General features: G+C 41.1%; 2 protein-coding genes across 2 annotated transcripts; both read right to left on the bottom strand.

Moving 5' to 3' along the window:
- Positions 1–6408: 6408 nt before the first annotated feature.
- On the bottom strand, positions 6409–10005 carry LOC145861044 (excitatory amino acid transporter 5-like). Its single transcript, XM_082962394.1, has 5 exons — positions 9821–10005; positions 8450–8644; positions 7318–7452; positions 6943–7045; positions 6409–6672 (listed from the first exon to the last, which is right to left on the bottom strand). Exons 1-5 carry the CDS (start codon positions 10003–10005, stop codon positions 6508–6510), a joined length of 783 nt encoding a protein of 260 aa, XP_082818520.1. The 3' UTR covers positions 6409–6507.
- Positions 10006–11003: 998 nt separating this feature from the next.
- Positions 11004–18539, bottom strand: LOC106573978 (excitatory amino acid transporter 5). The gene is made up of 5 exons (XM_014149459.3): positions 18437–18539; positions 17678–17893; positions 12994–13036; positions 12625–12832; positions 11004–11107 (listed from the first exon to the last, which is right to left on the bottom strand). Exons 1-5 carry the CDS (start codon positions 18478–18480, stop codon positions 11004–11006), a joined length of 615 nt encoding a protein of 204 aa, XP_014004934.2. The 5' UTR covers positions 18481–18539.
- Positions 18540–23403: the final 4864 nt, after the last annotated feature.

Raw genomic sequence — 23403 nt, 5'->3', positions numbered from 1 at the left:
GGAAGGTGGTGATTGACTCCGCTGTCCTGGCGTCGTGAGGGAGCTTGTTCCACCATTGGGGTGCCAGAGCAGCGAACAGTTTTGACTGGGCTGAGCGGGAACTGTGCTTCCTCAGAGGTAGGGAGGCGAGCAGGCCAGAGGTGGATGAACGGAGTGCCCTTGTTTGGGTGTAGGGCCTGATCAGAGCCTGAAGGTACGGAGGTGCCGTTCCCCTCACAGCTCCGTAGGCAAGCACCATGGTCTTGTAGCGGATGCGAGCTTCGACTGGAAGCCAGTGGAGAGAGCGGAGGAGCGGGGTGACGTGAGAGAACTTGGGAAGGTTGAACACCAGACGGGCTGCGGCGTTCTGGATGAGTTGTAGGGGTTTAATGGCACAGGCAGGGAGCCCAGCCAACAGCGAGTTGCAGTAATCCAGACGGGAGATGACAAGTGCCTGGATTAGGACCTGCGCCGCTTCCTGTGTGAGGCAGGGTCGTACTCTGCGAATGTTGTAGAGCATGAACCTACAGGATCGGGTCACCGCCTTGATGTTGGTGGAGAACGACAGGGTGTTGTCCAGGGTCACGCCAAGGCTCTTAGCACTCTGGGAGGAGGACACAAGGGAGTTGTCAACCGTGATGGCGAGATCATGGAACGGGCAGTCCTTCCCCGGGAGGAAGAGCAGCTCCGTCTTGCCGAGGTTCAGCTTGAGGTGGTGATCCGTCATCCACACTGATATGTCTGCCAGACATGCAGAGATGCGATTCGCCACCTGGTTGTCAGAAGGGGGAAAGGAGAAGATTAATTGTGTGTCATCTGCATAGCAATGATATGAGAGACCATGTGAGGATATGACAGAGCCAAGTGACTTGGTGTATAGCGAGAATAGGAGTGGGCCAAGAACAGAGCCCTGGGGGACACCAGTGGTGAGAGCACGTGGTGCGGAGACAGATTCTCGCCACGCCACCTGGTAGGAGCGACCTGTCAGGTAGGACGCAATCCAAGCGTGCGCGGTGCCGGAGATGCCCAGCTCGGAGAGGGTGGAGAGGAGGATCTGATGGTTCACGGTATCAAAGGCAGCAGATAGGTCTAGAAGGATGAGAGCAGAGGAGAGAGAGTTAGCTTTAGCAGTGCGGAGAGCCTCCGTGACACAGAGAAGAGCAGTCTCAGTTGAATGCCCAGTCTTGAAACCTGACTGATTAGGATCAAGAAGGTCATTCTGAGAGAGATAGCAAGAGAGCTGGCCAAGCACGGCGCGTTCAAGAGTTTTGGAGAGAAAGGAAAGAAGGGATACTGGCCTGTAGTTGTTGACATCGGAGGGATCGAGTGTAGGTTTTTTCAGAAGGGGTGCAACTCTCGCTCTCTTGAAGACGGAAGGGACGTAGCCAGCGGTCAAGGATGCGTTGATGAGCGAGGTGAGGTAGGGGAGAAGGTCTCCGGAAATGGTCTGGAGAAGAGAGGAGGGGATAGGGTCAAGTGGGCAGGTTGTTGGGCGGCCGGCCGTCACAAGACGCGAGAGTTCATCTGGAGAGAGAGGGGAGAAAGAGGTCAAAGCACAGGGTAGGGCAGTGTGAGCAGGACCAGCAGTGTCGTTTGACTTAGCAAACGAGGATCGGATGTCGTCAACCTTCTTTTCAAAATGGTTGACGAAGTCATCCGCAGAGAGGGAGGAGGGGGGGGGGGGAGGGGGAGGAGGATTCAGGAGGGAGGAGAAGGTAGCAAAGAGCTTCCTAGGGTTAGAGGCAGATGCTTGGAGTTTAGAGTGGTAGAAAGTGGCTTTAGCAGCAGAGACAGAAGAGGAAAATGTAGAGAGGAGGGAGTGAAAGGATGCCAGGTCCGCAGGGAGGCGAGTTTTCCTCCATTTCCGCTCGGCTGCCCGGAGCCCTGTTCTGTGAGCTCGCAGTGAGTCGTCGAGCCACGGAGCAGGAGGGGAGGACCGAGCCGGCCTGGAGGATAGGGGACAGAGGAAATCAAAGGATGCAGAAAGGGAGGAGAGGAAGGTTGAGGAGGCAGAATCAGGAGATAGGTTGGAGAAGGTTTGAGCAGAGGGAAGAGATGATAGGATGGAAGAGGAGAGAGTAGCGGGAGAGAGAGAGCGAAGGTTGGGACGGCGCAATACCATCCGAGTAGGGGGAGAGTGAGAAGTGTTGGATGAGAGCGAGAGGGAAAAGGATACAAGGTAGTGGTCGGAGACTTGGAGGGGAGTTGCAATGAGATTAGTGGAAGAACAGCATCTAGTAAAGATGAGGTCAAGCGTATTGCCTGCCTTGTGAGTAGGGGGGGAAGGTGAGAGGGTGAGGTCGAAAGAGGAGAGGAGTGGAAAGAAGGAGGCAGAGAGGAATGAGTCGAAGGTAGACGTGGGGAGGTTAAAGTCACCCAGAACTGTGAGAGGTGAGCCATCCTCAGGAAAGGAACTTATCAAGGCGTCAAGCTCATTGATGAACTCTCCAAGGGAACCTGGAGGGCGATAAATGATAAGGATGTTAAGCTTGAAAGGGCTAATAAATGCTGTTACAGTAGTTTGTAAGATAGCCTTAACTTTAGACTAATTACTGTATTACAAAAGTAATATTGAATTGTTTGGTTGACAAAGCAACCAAATATCAAAATTTTAAAGAGATGTATCTAATGCTTGGATAGTTTCATCTGAGACACTTGCTTAATCCTATTCTTTAACTTTTATTTTTGGTTTAGTTGGAGACGTGAATCCAACATATAATTTGTTAACTTGTCGACAAGTAAATAGGCTATTTACTGTATTGCAGAAGTGATATTGAATTGGGTTTCGTTGTCAACAGAACCAAATAGCAACATTCGAAGGAGATGTATTTTTTGTGCCAATGACTTCGTCTGGCATTAATTCCAGTTTGTCATGAAAAATTTATATATTGGATTCAGGTCTCCATCTCAACCTAAAATAAAAGTTAAAGAATTGGACTAAATCAGTTAGTGGCACAGATGGAACTATCCAAGCAGAAGATACATTTCCTTAAAATGTTGATATTTAGTTGCGTTGACAACCAAACACAATTCAATATCCAGTTTGTCTACAAATTAATAATTGATATGTTCGATTCACGTCTCCATCTCAACCAAAAATCTATGTTAAAGAATAGGACTAAATCAAATAAAAAAATGTATGCACTTTAAATAAAGATTGTTTTGATTTAGACCTATTCTTTAACTTAGATTTTCGGTTGAGATGGAGACGTGAATCCAACATATTAATTATTAACTTGAAGATTACATTTGATGTCAACCAAATCTTTAAACCCTAGGTCTATATGTATTGTCGATTTTTAGTTGAACCCCTGTTTGAATTGAAACAACAGCTGTTGATGACTTCACAAAAGCTATATAGGCCTGACAAAAATATAAATGCAACATGCAACAATTTCTAAGATTTTACTGAGTTACAGTTCATGTAAGGAAATCAGTCAATTGAAATAAATTCATTAGGCCCTAATCTATGGATTTCACATGACAGTGAATACAGATATGCACCTGTAGGTCTCAGACACCTTTAAAAGGTAGGGGCGTGGATCAGAAAACCAGTCAATATCTGGTGTGATCACCATTCCCCTCATGCAGTGCGACACATGTCCTTCGAGTAGAGTTGATCAGGTTGTTAATTGTCGCCTGTGGAATGTTGTCCCACTCCTCTTCAATGGCTGTGCAAAGTTTCTGGATATTGGCAGGAACTGGAATATGCTGTCTTACATGTTGATCCAGAGCATCCCAATCATGCTTAAATGGGTGACATGTCTGATGAGTACGCAGGCAATGTAAGAACTGGGACATTTTCAGCTTCCAGGAATTGTGTACAGATCCTTACAACATGGGTCCAGGCATTATCATGCTGAAACATGAGGTGATGGCTGCAGATGAATGGCACAACAATGCGCCTCAGGATCTCGTCACGGTATCTCTGTGCATTCAAATTGCCATCGATAAAACTGTACAATATTTGTTTTGAAAAAGACATAACTAAGTCCATGAATATTGTATTGAATGTGCATTTCACACATAAGACCTGGATACACCAGTCCAGGGCAGGAGCAATGTAGTGCCAGAAGTGAGATAGAGGAAAGGCAAAACAATTAATTAAAATACATTTTCAAGGGGCTAAACACACGGATATAATGTAGTTTTAATATACATTCAGAAATGAAAATATTTGATTTTGAGAAATCCAAACAAGTCTTTTGAGGCTGTAGTATTATTTAATTTTTTTAACTAGGCAAGTCAGTTAAGAACAAATTCTTATTTTCAATGACAGCCTAAGAACAGTGGGTTAACTAACCTTGTTCAGGGGCAGAACAATAGATTTTTAGCTTGTCAGCTCAGGGACTCGATCTTGCAACCTTTCTGTTATTAGTCCAACACTCTAACCTCTAGGCTACCTGCTGCCCCACAGCATGAGGTTGTAGTTGTGTTTGTTGTCCATAGCTTATGCCTGCCCATACCATAACCCCACCGCCACCATGGGGCACTCTGTTCACAGCATTGACATCAGCAAACTGCTCGCCCACATGGCGCCATACATGCTGTCTGCCATCTGCCTGGTCCAATTGAAACCGGGACTCATCCATAAAGAGCACACTTCTCCAGCGTGCCAGTGGCCATCGAAGGTGAGCATTTGCCCACGGGTCAGTTATGACCTCGAATTGCAGTCAGGTCAAGACCCTAGTGAGGACGACGAGCACGCAGATGTGCTTCCCTGAGACGGTTTCTGACAGTTTGTGCAGAAGTTCTTTGGTTGTGCAAACCCACAGTTTCATCAGCTGTCCGGGTGACTGGTCTCAGGCGATCCTGCAGGTGAAGAAGCCGGATGTGGGGGTCCTGGGATGGTGTGGTTACATGTGGTCTGCTGTTGTGAAGCCGATTGGACATACTGCCAAATTCTCTAAAACTACATATGGTAGAGAAATTAACATTCAATGAAAGCAAATGTGTGCGCAACCAGGAATTTAAACACATTTGTGCACCCAATTTGAGAGAAATAAACTTTTGTGCATATAGACAATTTCTGGGATATTTTATTTCAGCTCATGAAACATGGAACCTATACTTTACATTTTGCGTTTATGTTTTTGTTCAGTATAGTATCATTGATTATATATGACTAAAAAGTATGGTTACATTTAATTTGCTCTGCTAAATTAATCCTTCGGTATGACTTCGATAGAACCAGATATAAAGAGGTCTCTCAAAAATAATTCTCAAGATAGCACATTGGTAGTAGTCAGTAACAAATATCAATGCTAAGCAGGGCTGGTTTTAATTAAAACCCTGGATGGGAGACCAAGTAGATAGCTCCAGTAGGAGGTGCTGCCCAGCCTATTGTTTTTTTCTCTGATAGTGGATATAACGATGACGATCTGACATTGTTCAAAGGTACAAATACTATACAAGGTTTGTCTATGTTGAAAATTGGTTCCCATGATGACATAATCTTGTAGTTGAAATTTCACCCTCAAAACAGTTTACGTTGACTTTTTTAAAATGAAATGTATTTTACATGTAGATTCCATGTCTAAATATGTTGACAAATGACGTTGAAACAATGTTGATTCATTCAGTTTGTGCCCAGTGGGAAGGAACTCAAGTCCATGTTGATGTTGCATTTTATAACAAAATATAAATAGACCAGAAATCACTTGAAATCAACAACAAAAATATATTTATCAAAATAAGTACAATAAATTAATCTGAAGAAACAATGTTTTTCTTAAAGTAATATGTTACTAGGATTAAGGGAGGAATGGTATGTTAGTTTGCTTATGTGTTGGCAGACAAAATGGTTGGTGTCTGTGTAGATGATAAATAAAATATTTTATTTAAGGCAACACTACATTTTGTTTTTTGAAAGTTTATAAATATGAATAAAGTGGGCTCATACACAAAGACAATCAGAGGTGTTTTGAATTTTACAGCATTTATCCCTGTACTTTATTGCATTTAGAGATGGTTGAAACTGCCACTAAATGTTAGGTACATTAAAAGGAAGATTTAGTTGAGTTAAATATGAGTTCATTGCAATTGACCCAGAATGTACAATATGACCATACAGTACTTCCTATGCTTGTCAAACAAATCAATAACGCACATAGTCTACAACTCCCAATAAAGTTGTTCAAAATGGATGTAGTTATTAACACATGGATCATAATGAGGAACAGTTCAGTAGAGAACAATAATAAATACAATAAAAACATCCAGGGAATCCACTTGATGTTGGACGAGCCGAGTTAATAGCCATAGTCAATACCACATACGATGGTAGTGGTACAATGGGGCAATTCCTAACTCATCACTGTTAAAAAATATATTTAAAAAAGAAATTGTGGAAAACACTGATTTGTCCTTTGCAATGTCACCATCAAAGCAGAACAAAATGTTCAGTCACAAAAAGTTAAGTCACAAAAAAAGGGGTAGGTGACAGCAGTTCAATACTGTTTCATGGCAGAGGTGGGGGAAAAGTGCTCCAAAAATGTCCAGCATTTGAGGTTAGCGTGTTCCCAGGAGTTAAACTTGACAGATATTGTAGTATATAGTGGGGCTCTCGTTGACTGTGTCTTCCATCACCTCATAACAGCAGTCTTGCTTGTGCAAAGGTAACTCAGTCAGTGGCATGCCATTCTGCATGTTGTGCAAGTTGTGTTTGTTCTGTGTGCCGTATGAAGGCTGGGACTGGGAAGGAACAAACACACACAGTGATCAGTATCTCTGTGATAAGTGACAGAAACTGTGCAGACGTTCAGAGGTCTATATTCACATGACATATTGCTTTCATATTGTTTTTTTTGTAACCCTGGCCAGCACACACATTAAATTAATCTAAGACCTCAGTAATTATTTTGTGCAGGGTCTCATACCTCACATTAAAACAGTTTTACAGAAACTCAGGACTATAGGTAGATGATATTATATGGTTGCAGCTAGACAGTGACAGCTGCCTACCTTGCCAGTACCACCGCGAGGAAAGTCTTTCCGACATAAGTGGCCGATGATTCCTGCTGCCAGGGCGTCTCCAAGCACGTTGATCATGGTTCGGAATCGGTCCCTGAAAAGACAGGGAATACAAAAGCTCCAGAAATCAGCCTCCCACTCCAAACACAAACATTGTCTCTGAATACACCAAAATACTTCCTCATAACAACCAGTCTCTCCTATGCCATGAAGTTAGTAAATAATTTAAGGTTTCCCTTGACACCCATTCTAAACCATTGTCAGCTGTTTCAGTCACTATTAACTACATGTGTAGCATATGTTCTAATATGTTGTAGGCCTACTGTAGATATTGAACATTACTAATTTATGTCATAGTGAACTTACAGCACCCAGTCGATGGCCACAATGAGGGTGATGTCATCAGGCGGCAGACCCACTGATGTCAGGACAATGACCATGGTAACGAGGCCGGCCTGGGGAATCCCAGCAGCACCTATGCTGGCAGCTGTAGCTGTTATACTGTTAGAGACCAAAACAATCAATTACAAAGCTAAGAAGGTGCAATACTATATTATTCTGCCATGGTAACACTGATATGAGCAATACCTTTTGACAGCCTTATTGCTTGTAAGGATTTTTTATTAAATCAAACACAGTGATTGAATCTCATGATGAAAATAATGATATTTACTCAGTACAGCGATAATGCACATTCACATGTACTAATGTTGTGTGAAACAAAAGTAATATCAGGAGGAATGTTACTTTTTGTCACACTGGTTATAATCTCAGCACCCAGGACCAAGGCTGTCATGGCAGACTACACCGGGTGCTTACCGCTTTTGAGTTTGGACTCAAAGTTTCACCCTGCAGATGCAATGGTAGCTTTATGATTTGAAACCCAATACATACCCAGTGGTGTAAAGTAGTTCAGTAAAAATACTTTCAAGTCCTACTTAAGTAGTGTTTTTGGTATCTGTACTTTACTATTTATATTTTTAACAACTTACTTTTACTTCACTACGTTCCTAAAGAAAATAATGTACTTTTTACTCCATACAGTTTATTTTTACACCCAAAAGTACTCATTACATTTTGAATGCTTAGCAGGACATGAAAATGGTCCAGTTCACACACTTATCAAGGAACATCCCTGGTCATCCCTACTACCTGATCTGGCAGATTCACTAAACACAAATGCTTCGTTTGTAACTGATGTCTGAGTGTTGGAGTGTGCCCCAAGCTATCTGTAAATTAAACAAAACAAGAAGATGGTGCCATCTGGCTTTCTTAATATAAGGAACTTTAAATTATTTATACTTTCACTTTTGATACTTAAGTACATTTTAGCAATTACATTTACTTTTGATACTTAAGTATATTTAAAACCAAATACATTTAGACTTTTACTCAAGTAGTATTTTACTGGGTGACTCACTTTTACTTCAGTCATTTTCTATTAAGGTATCTTTACTTAAGTACGACAATTGGGTACTTTCTCCATCACTGTACATACCTAATGGTGACCAGCTGGCCAAAGTCCAGCTCATAATTGTTGACCTGGGCGATAAAGATGGCCGCCACGGCCTCATAAAGAGCCGTTCCGTCCATGTTGATGGTGGCCCCCACAGGCAGCACAAAGCGTGCTATCTGCCGATCCACATTGCAGTTCTCCAGCAAGCACTTCATAGTGATGGGTAGAGTGGCAGAACTTGAGAGAGAGAGAGAGAGATCGTTGACTAAGGGGCTTCTACCATTATGAACTGATATCCTCTGGATAGAATATTGTCAGTTTTCCTCCTTTTCGCATCCTTCTGTTTACACTCCTTACTTACAACAATTGCAACACTTAGCTTTAAAGCTATTTAAAGTGAATTTTTAAACATACTTTTTGACATTTAAGTTATTTTTATCTTAATACATTTCTGTCCTTGACTGTTCCCCTTGAAACTCACCATACTGGGGATCAATTGCAACATGATACAGATGAATTTGACTACGGTAAGGGTTTTGTAGTGTTTGAAGCTGATCAATCAAACGCGCCATTACAATGTTTATAAGGAACCTTTTCATGCATTCAACTCAATCCTCTGACAGTTTTATTCACATCTGGTCCTGGAGGGCCACAGTGTTTGCAAGCATTTGTCCCTGCCCAACACTAGACTTCAGTGAGCGTTTTTTCGGCTGTTCGGGCACATTACATTTTTGCTGGGGGGAAACCGAAGTTTAGAGCCAAAGTCTACGCCCCTTCGTCTGTGATTGGTCAACAGTAAGGATTCTTCAATAAAGTCTTAGCTGTCATTCAACCAGAGACGACTTGTTTTCCTGCACATTTTTTTAATTGAAAAATACTGCACCAAGCAGTATAGTTAGATGTGAAACGACGCGACTAAGATCTCTGCAAAAACGCCAAAATAAATGACAGATTTCTTGAGTTATCTTAGATTCATTCTGACTATTTTGAGGAAATGCATACTGGCTACGGCATCTCAAAATGGACAAACAGTACTATTGTCGCTTTTTTCTTATTTTTCAAGTGAAGGTCTTTTAAGGGAATATGCGAGCACACAGGTTTGGTTCGGCTAGGCGCCAGCCGAACCTGAAGCATGCTGATGCCTTAACACACCTGATGAATCAGGTGTTATGGAACTTCGTTGAATGGGGGGCAGTTCCTTTTCTATTCAGGGGGTGAGCTGAAATTCAATTCCTCATAAAAAGCAAAGCTCAATTTCCAATTCAACATGAGTTGAATGCCAATTCATTTCTTGCTGAACTAACTGAATTAAGAAAGGAAATGACCCCAACCCTGGTTGCATACGGCAGACCTTCAGGACAATGAACATCATTGTTCGATGAGAAAAATGGGCACAGAGAGACAACTGCTTACCTTGAGGAGGTGGCCAATGCTATGACCAAGGCTTGTAGCAGGCCTCTGATGTAAGTGAAGGGGTTTTTCTGAGTCAGGACAAGGTAGAAGAAGGGGAGGAGGATGAGGCCGTGAACAAACAGCCCGGTCAGAACAGTGATGGTGTACCAGCCCAGCTTCTTCCCAAGATTAGATGGGTCCTGCATGTCTAGGATTTTTCCAGCCACAAGGAATATGATCCCAAATGGAAAATACCTGAAAGAAAAAGGAAGAACGAATGACCTACTGTATATATAAAACTGTGTCTCACTTTTGTTAAATACACACCGCAAAGACTGTCTATACTAGGTCAAATGTCAATGTGTTTTTCCTAATGAGCAGTTTCCACACAGTGGAACAGAATAAAACTAAATAAATTGTAATTTTCTATTATGTTATGTATTGTGAAAACTAGACAAGTACTTTATTCATAAAAAATGATAAGAAAAAAAATTGCCCTGTTGTGTCACCCGAGTTGATCCCCGCCTCTAAAACCATGTCAGAGTCAAGAGTCATTCAAGGCTTTGAGGTCAATCCTATTAGCAATTGAACTTCTATGGTAAGGCCGTTTGAACAATATGGCCGGGCTGTTTGAGGTAAACCTGAGCTGCATGGGTGGTGCCAAAGGTCCCTGGGATTAGTCACTGTTGACCCTGAGCACAGAGTGTGCTACTCCTGGTCGACTAATCCTCGGCATGTGCAGTTCACTGCTGGGTGGAGCGAGGCAAGATGATTGCCTAACGTCTCCACCACAGCTTGACCACAAGACGATGACCAAGTTCTCACCACATGCCCGTGTACAGGTCGAAGCCTCAGAAAGTCACACTGAACACACATCTGGGTAGCAGACTCTTTCTTTAGGTCCCACTAGTTTGAATGGTCATGGGTCATGCTGCTCATAGCAGAAAGCCAAAAGGCTAGGTTGCCATCAAATGCAACAGACTTATGATATTTCTTAGGTAATTTAGCAGATGCTTGTATCCAAAGTGACAGTTTATAGTGACACACATTCAGTATACAGTGTGGGAATCACACCCACAAACCTGGTGTTGCCGGTACCATCCTCTAACCCACTGAGCCAGTAAATTAGAACCTTTATCATTTGAACGAATGATAAATATGGTAATGGACACAGATGCTGGTACTTATAAAGCTGGTACCCCGCTTACCAAACAGCAGTGTTGGTGATTTTCATGACACATTCGTTGACGCACTGACACACGTTGACTAGTGGTGCTCCTCTCTCGCCCATTTTCCCCAGCAACAGCCCTGATGGAACAATATGAAAAAAAGATATATATCTCGCTCTACCTACTCAGTCTAGAGAGATGGATACATATAATATTGATACTAGAGGGATAGACAGCTGCAGATGTATAATGTAAACAGACAGATGGGGGAAAAAAGAAAGAAACAGAAAAGACTGGCGTTCAGAATACAGTCAGTGGTGGAAAAAGGACCCAATTGTCATACTTGAGTGAAAGTAAACATATTTTAATAGAAAATGACTCAAGTAAAAGTGAAAGTCACCCAGTAAAATACTACTTGAGTAAAAGTCTAAAAGTTTTTGGTTTTGATATACTTAAATATCAAAAGTAAATGTAATTGCTAAAATATACTTAACTGCAAAAAATGTGGCAAAGAAATGTTCTTTATGTCTAGAATACTAAGTGTTATGTTTGGGGCATATCCAACACATCACTATGTAACACTCCTCATATTTTCAAGCATGTTGGTGGCTGCTTCATGTTATGGTTATTCTTGTCATGAGTAAGGACTAGAGAGTTTTTTAGGATAAAAATAAATGAAATAGAGCTAAGCACAGGCAAAATCCTAGAGGAAAACCTGGTTCAGTCTGCATTCTAACATACACTGAGAGACAAATTCACTTTTCAGCAGGACAATAACCTAAAACACAAGGCCACATATACACTGGAGTTGGTTACCAAGATTACATTGAATGTTCCTGAGTGGCCTAGTTCCAGTTTTGACTTAAATTGTCTTGAAAATCTATGGCTAGACTAGCAATGATTAACAACCAACTTGACAGAGCTTGCAGAATATTTTAAAAGAATAATGGGCAAATATGATACAATTCAGGTGTGCAAAGCTCTTAGAGACCTACCCAGAAAGACACACAGCTGTAATCACTGTCAAAGGTGATTCTAACATGCATTGACTCAAGGGTGTGAATACTGATGTAAATAAGATATTTCTGTATTTAACTTTCAATACATTTGCAAAAATTTCTAATAACATGTTTTCACTTTGTCATTATGGGGTATTGGGTGTAGATGGGTGTAGATGGGTGTAGATGGGTGAGAGAAAAAAAGCTATTTCATCCATTTTGAACTCTGTAACAAAACAAAGTGGAATAAATCAAGGGGAATTAATACTTTCTGAAGGCACGGTAAATCCCTTCAAATTCCTTATATTAAGCAAACCATTTACGGATAGCCAGGGGCACACTGCAACACTTAGACATCATTTACAAACAAATCATGTGTTTAGTGAGTCCGCCAGATCAGAGGCAGTAGGGATGACCAGGGATGTTCTCTGTTTAGTGAGTCCTCCAGATCAGAGGCAGTAGGGATGACCAGGAATGTTCTCTTGATAAGTGAGTGAATTGGACCTTTTGAGTGTCAGGGAAAATGTATGGAGTAAAAGGTACATCCTTTTCTTTAGGAATGTGGTGAAGTAAAAGTAAAAGTTGTCAAAAATATAAATAGTAAAGTAGTATTTGAAAGTATTTTTACTTAAGTACTTTACACCACTGCTGGTCTTACCCATAGTGGCAGAGAAGATGACGATCCCCAGCACATTCATCTGTTGGCTGTTGCCAGGGCTGGTCTTGTAGTGGATCTCAGGGGGTGGAGTGAGCTCCAGTAACACCGTCCGACCCCTGAGGTCACTTTCGTCAGGTATGGCGTACACAAGGTTGGGCTGCACTGTGACCCTGGAGACTTTCAGGATAGGAACCAGATCTGTTTTGTACTGGAATCAATAAGAACATTGCAGATGAGTAAGGCAATATAAACTACAATACCCATCAGCTGTAGGGATTTGTTAATCACAACCAATGGAACATCTGACTTATTAGGAACAATGGTAAACGTGTCATACCTGTACATTCGCATTGGTCTAGTGTTACTCACCTGCTGAAATGTTGCCTCAATAAGATTGGAAGGAACCATATTCCTGTAAAAAGAGAATATGTTATAATTTAGCATGTTGTTATGTTGGTGTATGCATTAAGGGTGAAACACATGGTCATTCATTAATGATCAGTGTCAGTAAGGTGTAATGAATACAGCACAAGAGAGAGTCATAATAGGTTATAATTATTCCAACTTGATGAGTATGATTATCACAAACAGCATCCTTTTGAATTGTTACAGGAAGTTGTGAGCCACACAAAGGAAAGTGGTCCCCTGCACTCTGAGAATTGATGTGGTGTATTCTACAGAATGTATATATTCAGTGATGAATACACATTTTGAGATATGTCTGCATAAAATATTTGATGTGTTTAAAGTGTTTGCATGGGCCAAACAAGTAATTTGATGTATTTGAAAAGAAAGTAAGAACTTGTGAAGTGTCTCAGTTGTGAACACAGTAGAGGCCATTTGCCCCCTACAGTATGTTATAGGCCCCCTACAGTATGTTATAGGCCCCCTACAGTATGTTATAGGCCCCCTACAGTATGTTATAGGCCCCCTACAGTATGTTGTAGGCCGTCACTGTAAATAAGAATTTGTTCTTAACTGACTTGGCCTAGTTAAATGAAAATATAAATAAATGTTATCAGTTTAATTTGGGCTCTCCTCTCTTCTGGTCTTTCCTTAATTTAATAATTGGATAAAGTGGGCAGACCACTCCCATGAGGGGCCTTAAAAGAGGGAGGTACGATCAGACAGACATGAGCCAGAATCCCTCCTGACGTGTGCCGGCGAAGAGATCCTCCACCGAGATCATTGTATCCCCACCGTTCATGATTGAGTTAATCTGTAAATCATCCCTTATGGATTACTAAAAATACCCTAATCACCCCTGTGATTTAACTGGATTGTGAGACAGTCATTGCTACTGCACAGGACTACGCAAGCATAGACAACAATAGGTAGTAGCATGCATATTAGGCCTATATCTAGTACCAGAGACTGGACCAAGTCACAATTTGGAAGTCTTAAGCAAGTCTCAAATCTTAATCTTCGAGTCTCGAGTCAATTCCCAAGTAATAATGGGCAAGTCTCAAGTAAAATTCCAAGTTCCACAGCTCAGGTCAAGTCACTAATTTGGGGTTTAGAGTCCTCAAATCACTGTGTTTTATGCCAATTTCAATGCAGTGGCAATACATCAGTGATTTTGGACCCACATGTTTTACAAACTGCATCCCTTTTCCCCCTACTACCACAGTCTTTGAAACTGAATGCAACAATTTTTCCTGAATGCAACAAGCTTTTCTTAATCTGGTAACCTAACCAGGTATAAATCAAAACCCCATAGGGTCTGACAGTGATTAATTAGTAGTTGTAAAAAGGTATTTATATGGGATTGGGCCAGATGAACATTTACAGCGAAATAAAGGAGCAAGTAGGGTTAAGTGCCTTGCTCAAGGGCACACTGACAGATTTTCACCTAGTCTGCTCAGGGATGTGAACCATTGACCTTCCGGTTACTGGCCCAACGCTCTTAACCACTAGGCTACCTGCCACCTACTCACCTAGGTATACAGATACAGTATTTTCTAAACAGGTCACATGGTTTTAAATCAATTCTGGAAAAACTCCTGGCCCTAGGGAGGATGAAAACCCTGTCAAACTGCAGCAACCTTTTTATTTAACATTTACTTATATAACATTTTATTTTATTCCTTCCCTTTACACAGACACAACCGCTGCAATTGGACAATATAACTCACAGGGCTGAGCTTGCTTTATGCAGGTTTGCATCGTAAAGGCCTATGCAACTGCAGTTAAAAAGTTACTCTCAACGTCTATTTACATAATCAGTATTGCGTTGTTTGATTAATTTAAGTTCATCATTTTGGACTGAAAAGGTCAAGGTAGCCTAGCCAGCCAGCCCAAATTTGAATATAGCCTAAACCAAATGTATTTAATAACATATACATTTTCTCCTAACACAAATAAAGGGGATATAAATAAGCCACATAACATTACCACTTCGTCTACCCTGGCCAGAGGGTAAGACGGGACAGTGCGCATTGGCTATGCAGCTGCGGTTGTTATCAGTAGCCTACTTGATCAGACTGAAAAATCGTTTCGTTTTCTTCCCATAGAGTTTAGGTGTAGGGTACTGCAACATTTTTGTTTAGAGTTATTGCTTGTGTATGTTGGGAGTGGTGTGTTATCACGTTTGCTAGTAAATAAATACCGGAGGACAATGGGGCTGTGCGCGCTAGATTACATAGTTTGTGTCTGGCCTGCGCAACCGGTGATTTACGTGACTCTGATTGTTCAAGACACAGAACAGAAAGCATATAACCTGCAGCGCTCCGTTATAAAGGACATATAGGATAATATAGTGCGCGAGATGACAAAATTCAAGTCGAAGTCGAGTGACAAGTGTTTTTTCTTTTTGCCAAGTCAAGTCTCAAGTTGCAAAATTTGCTAGAGGACATGTCTTCATCAAATCAAATTGGTCACATACACATATTTAGCAGATGCTATTGCGGGTGTAGCGAAACGCTTGTGTTCCTAGCTCCAACAGTGCAGTAGTATGTAACAATTCACATATTTATTTATTTGTATGTTTTATCGATTTAATTATTGCCAGAAGTAGTTATTTGGACTGGAATGTCTATTTATGCTCTTTATTTGAGGGGAGAAAAACATATTGATTAACACCCAAACATTAGAGATTACTTTAAGACATAGGCTTGAAACGTTAGCATGTCTTGTATTACAGTAAAAGCCAATATGCAGCTCCTTATTCTTTTGTCATTTAAAAACATACAAACCCCACTGTGATTGGGACTGATATTAGATAGGAGTTTGATGTGAGATTCTGGTAATAGGTTGTTGTTAGACTGGATATATAGGCTGTTGTGAAACTACAGATACTAGTTTGCTTGAGAATGCTAGTTTCTGTGAGACATGCCACAGGACTGAGGGGTCTTTTGATGTATTTCTAATACTTTAAGACTTTTTCTGGTAGGATGTTTTCTAAGACCCTTTTTACCATCAAAGCCTTTGCTTATTCCACATTTTTAGGATGGTAAATGGTTGAAAATCTTGATATGCCTTAATAAAAATAAAATATATATAATCTTAGCTTTCGTTTGACACCCAAATTGACATGCTCCTATGATCTTCACATGTTGGTGCTTATGTTTCCTTTAACATGAAAATGACCATATTGTTTGTCCGTAGACTGAAGGTAATGTTGTAGATATTGGTTGTCCATAAAATATAGGTGTTTTGTAATATTGCTTGTCCCTAGTCCCTTTTTTTTTGTACAAGTCATTTAGGAAAGAGACACACACTACATGAGTATGTACAAAAGTATGTGGAGTGGACACCTACTTGTCGAACCTCTCATTCCTAAATCATGGGCATTAATATGGAGTTGGCCACCCCTTTGCTGATATAACAGCCTCCACTCTTCTGGGAAGGCTTACCACTAGATGGTGGAACATTGCTGCGGGGACTTGCTTCCATTCAGCCACAAGAGCATTAGAGAGGTCGGGCAGTGATGTTGGGTGATTAGGCCTGGCTCGCATTCAGCGTTCCAATTCATCCCAAAGGTTTTCGATGGGGTTGAGGTCAGGGCTCCGTGCAGGCCAGTCAAGTTCTTCCACACCGATCTTGACAAACCATTTCTGTATGGACCTCGCTTTCTGCACTGGGGCATTGCATGCTGAAACAGGAAAGGGCCTTCCCCAGACTGTTGCCACAAAGTTAGAAGCACAGAATCATCTAGAATATCATTGTATAATGTAGCATTAAGATTTCCCTTCACTGGAACTAAGAGGCCTAATCCGAACCATGAAAAACAGCCCCAGACCATTATTCCTCCCCCACCGAACTTTATAGTTGCCGCTATGCATTGGGGCAGGTAGCGTTCTCCTGGCATCCGCCAAACCTAGATTAGTCCGTCGGACTGCCAGATGGTGAAGCATGATTCATCACTCCGGAGAATGTGTTTCCACTGCTCCAGAGTCTAATGGCGGCGAGCTTTACACCGCTCTAGCCGACCGTTGGCATTGTGCATGGTGATCTTAGGCTTGTGTGCGGCTGCTCGGCCATGGAAACCCATTTCATGAAGCTCCCGACTAATAGTTATTGTGCTGACGTTGCTTCCAGAGGCAGTTTGGAACTCGGTAGTGAGTATTGCAACTGAGGACAGTCAATTTTTACGCACTATACGCTGTGAACTTATGTGACCTACCACTTCGCAGCTGGGCCACTGTTGCTCCTAAATGTTTCCCCTTCACAATAACAGCACTTACAGTTGACCGGGGTATCTCTAGCAGGGCAGAAATATACTCCTGTCAGCAACGGGTGTGGCTGGAATGGCCAAATCCACTAATTTGAAGGGGTGTCCACATGTTTTTGGCCATGGAGTGTATGTGATCGTGTCTCAATGTAATCAAGCTATGAAATTATTGTTATTTTAGAATAAAATCCATTTTTGGGCTTAGTTGTGGTCAATTTGCAGTGTACAAATTATTCTAATTATGTTCTGGTCCCCCGACCATCCTCTCTGACAAAAATCAACCCACGGCTGAATCTAGTTGCTTACCCCTGCCTTAGACAGTATTGATTGTTTGTAGATATTGCTTGTCGAGCTTCAGGTTTATCTTCATTGGTCACTCACCTGATGAGATCTAGCAAGGCATCAGCAGAAGTCATGACGGGCCCTCCTCCTAGCCTGATGCTGTCCATCTCAGTGCCCACCCCAGGCTTGATGATGATCACCAGCAGGATACCCACCACCACCGCAATGAAGGTGGTCCACAGGTAGTAGGTCACAGTGAGAACACCCACACGACAACAGGCTTTGGGCTCCATGGATGACAGGCCTGACATTAAACTGTAAAAGGGAAAAGAGAGAGAGCATCAAATAATGCAAATATATAATAAAAAGCCCCATGCTGGTGCCTAAATTTGTACTCAAATATGGTTCCAATCTACTGGCCTGTTAAATGAAGCCACGGAGAATGACCAGGAGTGTGGACCTAAGCGATATCTAATTCTAATTTCTAATGAAGTGGCAGAAGGACCCCGTTTCAAATGTTTGTTGTAAGTACTACTACTTCTTATACCATCAGACAGGTGTGAAATAACTGGAACCGGTCATGTTATGTAGACAATATGGAATCTATTGTCATTTGGTTTCCAAAAATGACCATTCTGTAGGGGGTAAGCTACTTTCATTGGGTGTAGTGTGATAACAGCAGCAAAATTGGTCAACATCCCTTGTCCAGTTATGCAATTTTCTCAAAAGCATTTTAAAAGTAACTTTTGAGGCTGAATATCTTTTGTGTTGAGTGAACATCAAATATTTGTATTCCGCTGTTGCTGATTAAATATAAAAGCATATTACTGGACAGAGGCTGACATCACAGATGTTTACCTGGATGTGATGAGGGGGAGGATAAGCATTTTGAGCATTCTCATGAGAAGCTCTCCAGGGAATGAGAAATATATCTTAGCCTGGAGGGGAAATCAGAAGAAACATAACTTACATAAAAACAATTATTATACATGATAAGTAGACATGAACCCCTCCAAAGCAATGGCAGCTGGTGACTTAATTTGAGGAAGATGATGATTTTGGAAAAAAGAGCCAAAGAGCATCTTCAAACATATTACAAAACTTAAGAAACCCAAGCAGTGTTCCTGACTTTAACTCTTTCCACAGATATTTTTGTTTCAAATATTCCTTTCCTATAGGAAAAGGTTCCCATCAGCACACACTTGGGTGAATCTCAAATGCCTTTTGCTTTTCAGATTCACCCCTTGTGAAAAGGTTGTTCTTGGTTTTCAAAATAGTACAAAAAAAAGTGGAATAATCTTGGTTGATTCAATCACGCTCATATGAATGGAATCTTTATCATTTACATTAGTCATTGATCAAATTTAAAATCAATGTGATTTAAAATGTTTGGATGGCTTTGATACTGTAGGTCTCAGAGCCATAGATGACTATGGTTGGGTGACAGGGTTGGGGTCAGGGTGACAGGGTTGGGGTCAATTCCATTTAAATTCAGAAAGTATACATTGAAGAGAATTGGAATGGAATTGACCACAACCCTGATAAGTGACAGTTCTTAGTTGTAACACGCACAGTAATTCCCTCCAGTTAAACCTTTGCTCACTTTTAAACATCAGCCTTGGGTCACACGTCACCTGTGATTATCGAGCACACTTAAGGCCATGTTTGCTTTGGCAAGCCAATTCTCAGTCTGAGATCAAATAATCCCCTCTCCTCTCCTGACACGACTGAGCTTGGATTGACCTGTTCTGAACATGTTTTCTTTTGTCTTTCACGTAAAAATGAACTGGAAGGGCGTGATAATGTGGGCAGATGATGTGCACTGGCTCTCTGTTCCTATAACAACTGTAACGCACACCACTTTACAGGGTTCCAGTCCCATCCTTTGCTGATAGTGTTGTGCACTTGAAGCTTCTCTCAATGGTTCATTAGGTCTGGCTGCTGATGATATCCTTTGGTTTTCCACAAACCAACAACAAAACGCACCAGTGAATCAAGGCAATGCAAACAGGAGCTCTGTAGGCGTTTAAGTGGAACACCGTCACGAAAAGAGGGAGAGGTGGCCAAACAGAAAAGTGTGCAGTGTACAAAACATTAAGAACACCTACTCTCTCCATGACATAGACTGACCTGGTGAATCCAGGTGAAAGCTATGATCCCTTATTGATGTCACTTGTTAAATCCATTTTAAAATCAGTGTAGATGAAGGGGAGGAGACAGGTTAAAGAAGCATTTTTAAGCCTTGAGACAATTGAGACATGGATTGTGTATGTGTGCCATTCAGAGGGTGAATGGGCAAGACTTAAGTGCCTTTGAACAGGGTATGGTAGTAGGTGCCAGCTACACCGGTTTGTGTCAAGAACTGCAACGCTGCTGGGTTTTTCATACTCAAGTTTACTGTGTCTATCAAGAATGTTCCACCACCCAAAGGACATCCAGTCAACCTGACAACTGTGGGAAGCATTGGGTTCAACATGCACCAGCATCCCTGTGGAACGCTTTTGACACCTTGTAGAGTCCATACCCCGACAAATTCAGGCTGTTCTGAGGGGAGGGCAACTCAATATTAGGAATGTGTTCTTAATGTTTTGTACACTCAGTGTATGTATACACTGCTAAGAGACTTCCAAACCAAGAGACCTATGGACCTGGAGGGCTGGCACATTAAATAATCAAACAGAATTTGCACATGCATCTGACTGTGATATAGAGAAACTTACCTGGGTAGAGAGATGGCTCCCTCTTAACACAGCCCCCAGGACACAGCCCGTCAACACGGCAAAAACCGAGAGCGTCAGCAAGCCGTTGCGCTTCAGGTAGTCCCTTAACCACTGTTTCAAGTCATCAACAAAAGCCCCATGGAGAAATCTATTGACACGTTGGTACATGGTTTCTCCACTTGGAGAATACGAGCTATTGTTGGAGCGCGTCTCCTCGCCTTCAGTGGGCAGTAGTAGCTCCTCCATAGTTCCAAGTCCTTCACTGGGAAGACCGTCAAATTCTTCTGGAGTGGGGCGATTCTGAGGAACCATATAGCCTACATGGGGATTAAGCCATCATTGCAGTGTAGAGTAAACACCTGCCAGCCACAGACCACAGTCCAGTCAGGGAGAATTAGTGGGACTAAGAGGCTTACAAGTGTGTAATAAAATTGAACAAGTCTTTCTTGTTAGGCGGCTGCCATGCTTTTGTACTTCTTCATTGTTGATGTCTTGTCATCTCAATCAATCATCACATTTATAAAGCTCTTTTTACATCAGCAGTTGTCACAAAGTGTTTTTACAGTAATCTGGCATAGAACTCAAAGAGCAAGCAGAAGTGGAAGCAGAAGCACAGTGGCCAGGAAAAACTCCCTGGAGACCTAGAGAAAAACCTAGAGAGGAACAAAGCTAAGAACGTAAGGTCCATCCTCTTCTAGCTGTAACAGGCAATCTGCTACAACCTTGCTTTTCGCAGGATCTTTAACTTTCTTGGACAAGTTATAGGCTACTAAGGGCATAGCTGTGGGAAGTAGGGGTGCTGAGGATGCTGCAGCACCCCCTGAAAAATCAGAATAAAAAAAATATATATATATTTTTTAAATAAAGTAGTGCACTGTGCCTTTACTAGTCCTGTATTAACTGACCAATATGGCCGCCTGTAGGTTAATTTTCTTCCCCCAGCATTGCACAATTAAATTATACATTGAGAAACGTTTGCATTCGCATCCTTGATTCTTTTTTAAAAATGTGGTTTCAAATTGAATTTATGAACTGAGATTAAATGAATCCCAATTAAACTGATCCCATCTCGAACATCAAAGAATCAGTAGATTAATCCCCATTAAGGTCAATCTTATAAAGTTTGATCGTCATTGTGATCTAGATAACAAAACAAAGGGATGGCTGCAATCCAATCAAATCCTAACCCTGCACAGGCTATATAAGATGTGTAGGTGGAAAGGTGAGCCAACAGTTAAGCAATGGTTAATGCAACTAGTTTGAGAGGCTTGGGAAGAGGTTGTGCCACATTTTGACCTAGATGTGTGTGCCAAAAGGTCTTCAATTAATTCAAGATCTTCTAAATGTGCCACTGAATGTCTTTTCTGTGGATTTACATTTATATTTACTATTGACGTACTCTTTGCTACATAATAATTAACGTATTATAACATTCCATTAACATATAACAACCTAAGCATTTTGGTATAATTTTGTCCATTACAGGACAGCAGTAATATTTCCTCTTGATCCATTTGCATTGAGTTATGAGGGCCGGAGCTAACATCTCATGGATGGTCCTGGAGAGTCAGTGACTGATGATTGGCTGTCTTTCTGGGTATTAATATGGTGAGGTGAATATGTAATTAGGTTGAATTCCCCCTATACCCTTGGTTGTTATATCCCTCCATGTTTGAGAATGTGAAACATATTTATTACAGTAGTAGATTTGAATCACTGTTGACTGTTCCCATGGTTTATTTACTTTGATAGGAATTATTTTGGTAGGGGAAAACTCAGATCCTTCAGTAATACCCACTCAGTAATTAGCAAGAAGTTTAACTTTTAACATGCTGAACAGGGCTTTGTGTCAAAACCATGTCTACTCTGACCCTCTAGATGTATTTAACAGGATACTACTGTAGTACTGCCAATTCTAGTCCTCACATCTCCTTACTTGGAAAAGTGCCATGTCATTGAAGGTGTGAATGTAAATACACTGAACAAAAATATAAATGCAAAATTGAACAGAATGGTTTTGGCCAGTAGCCAGTTCACCAACTGGAATGAAGAACTGTTCATCTGATGTTTATAAAACATCTGATAAGTCAAAGACTTTTCTGGCCAAGGAGTGTGTAAGGTTTTTCTTTAGTGCTAAATTAAATCGAATTCAAATTTCTGGAAACTTTTACTGCCAAAACATGGTATAGTTTCAACAAAGGAAAATAAATTAATTGTCCTAACATCGCAAACAGTTTTCCTTGAAGGATTGCTATTTTATCTAACATAAAGTCGTTTATTAAACCATTATCATGTTGCAATACAAGTCATAACTTATGTGCATTTCCACTGCTCATTATAAGGAAATCTGGTTGCCACTGAAGAATTTAGCAGTACGATTTATTTTGGAATACAGCAGTAAAATAGCAATTAATGTTTCCTTTTGTTTAAAGTCTCTAAAAGCACAAATTGACATGGACAAATTCAAACTGACCTAGCCTACTATATGTTTATATAATCAGAAGCATTTTGCTACACCCGCAATAACATCTGCTAAATATGTGTATGTGACCAACAACAATTGAATTGATCTTATGTAGATTTTAGGGAGTGCAGTAAGTTCTGAACTTGATAAATGTACCTTTATCTGTAGGCTTCCTCCAGTAAGTGGCTTCTGCAAAACAAGTTCTACACATTCACATTAGGAGAAGAAAAATAAAAATTAAAAATTAAAAATTCAACGAACAAGGATACTCCTGGGCAATATTTGAAATGGGAGTGTTTAGTTGAAAATGGCTAAATTCGAATTCCTCTGAGAAGCTGTATAAAATGATCTATCATAGCGAACTGTGGTAAAGACACCTAACACATAATACGAACAAGAGCTCCAAGTCTGAAGGTTTCAGTCACAGGGATCCCATTATTTGCAAACAGCACAAAAGTGACAACAGTGTACAGTAGAGACCACAGTGGTCTTCCCATACTTTATGATCATTAAAACAAAATATTAAATATAATAGACCTTCTACTACCCATAAAACCTGTACCCCATCATTTATAAAAAGATACATGGTTCTCAATGTGACTCCCTGTTAAAATGTATAATGTTTAAAATACAATAAAAAC

Source organism: Salmo salar, chromosome 16, assembly GCF_965601325.2.
Source record: "Salmo salar chromosome 16, fSalSal1, whole genome shotgun sequence".
Lineage (NCBI taxonomy): Eukaryota > Metazoa > Chordata > Actinopteri > Salmoniformes > Salmonidae > Salmo > Salmo salar.
The sequence above is the reverse complement of the archived record's forward strand: the minus strand, read 5'-3'. Positions and strand labels throughout refer to the sequence as shown.

Bases quoted from the DNA above. Each gene is read 5' to 3' on its own strand.
- LOC145861044 (XM_082962394.1), bottom strand. From the start codon at position 10,005: ATGCAGGACCCATCTAATCTTGGGAAGAAGCTGGGCTGGTACACCATC. The intron at 8,645-9,820 runs GTAAGCAGTTGT...CTCTCTCTCAAG, and splicing joins GCATTGGCCACCTCCTCAAG to TTCTGCCACTCTACCCATCA. The intron at 7,453-8,449 runs GTATGTACAGTG...GGTCTCTAACAG, and splicing joins GGCCAGCTGGTCACCATTAG to TATAACAGCTACAGCTGCCA.
- LOC106573978 (XM_014149459.3), bottom strand. From the start codon at position 18,480: ATGAGAATGCTCAAAATGCTTATCCTCCCCCTCATCACATCCAG. The intron at 17,894-18,436 runs GTAAACATCTGT...TCCCTTTTACAG, and splicing joins CTCCCCCTCATCACATCCAG to TTTAATGTCAGGCCTGTCAT. The intron at 12,833-12,993 runs GTGAGTAACACT...TATTGATTCCAG, and splicing joins TTGAGGCAACATTTCAGCAG to TACAAAACAGATCTGGTTCC.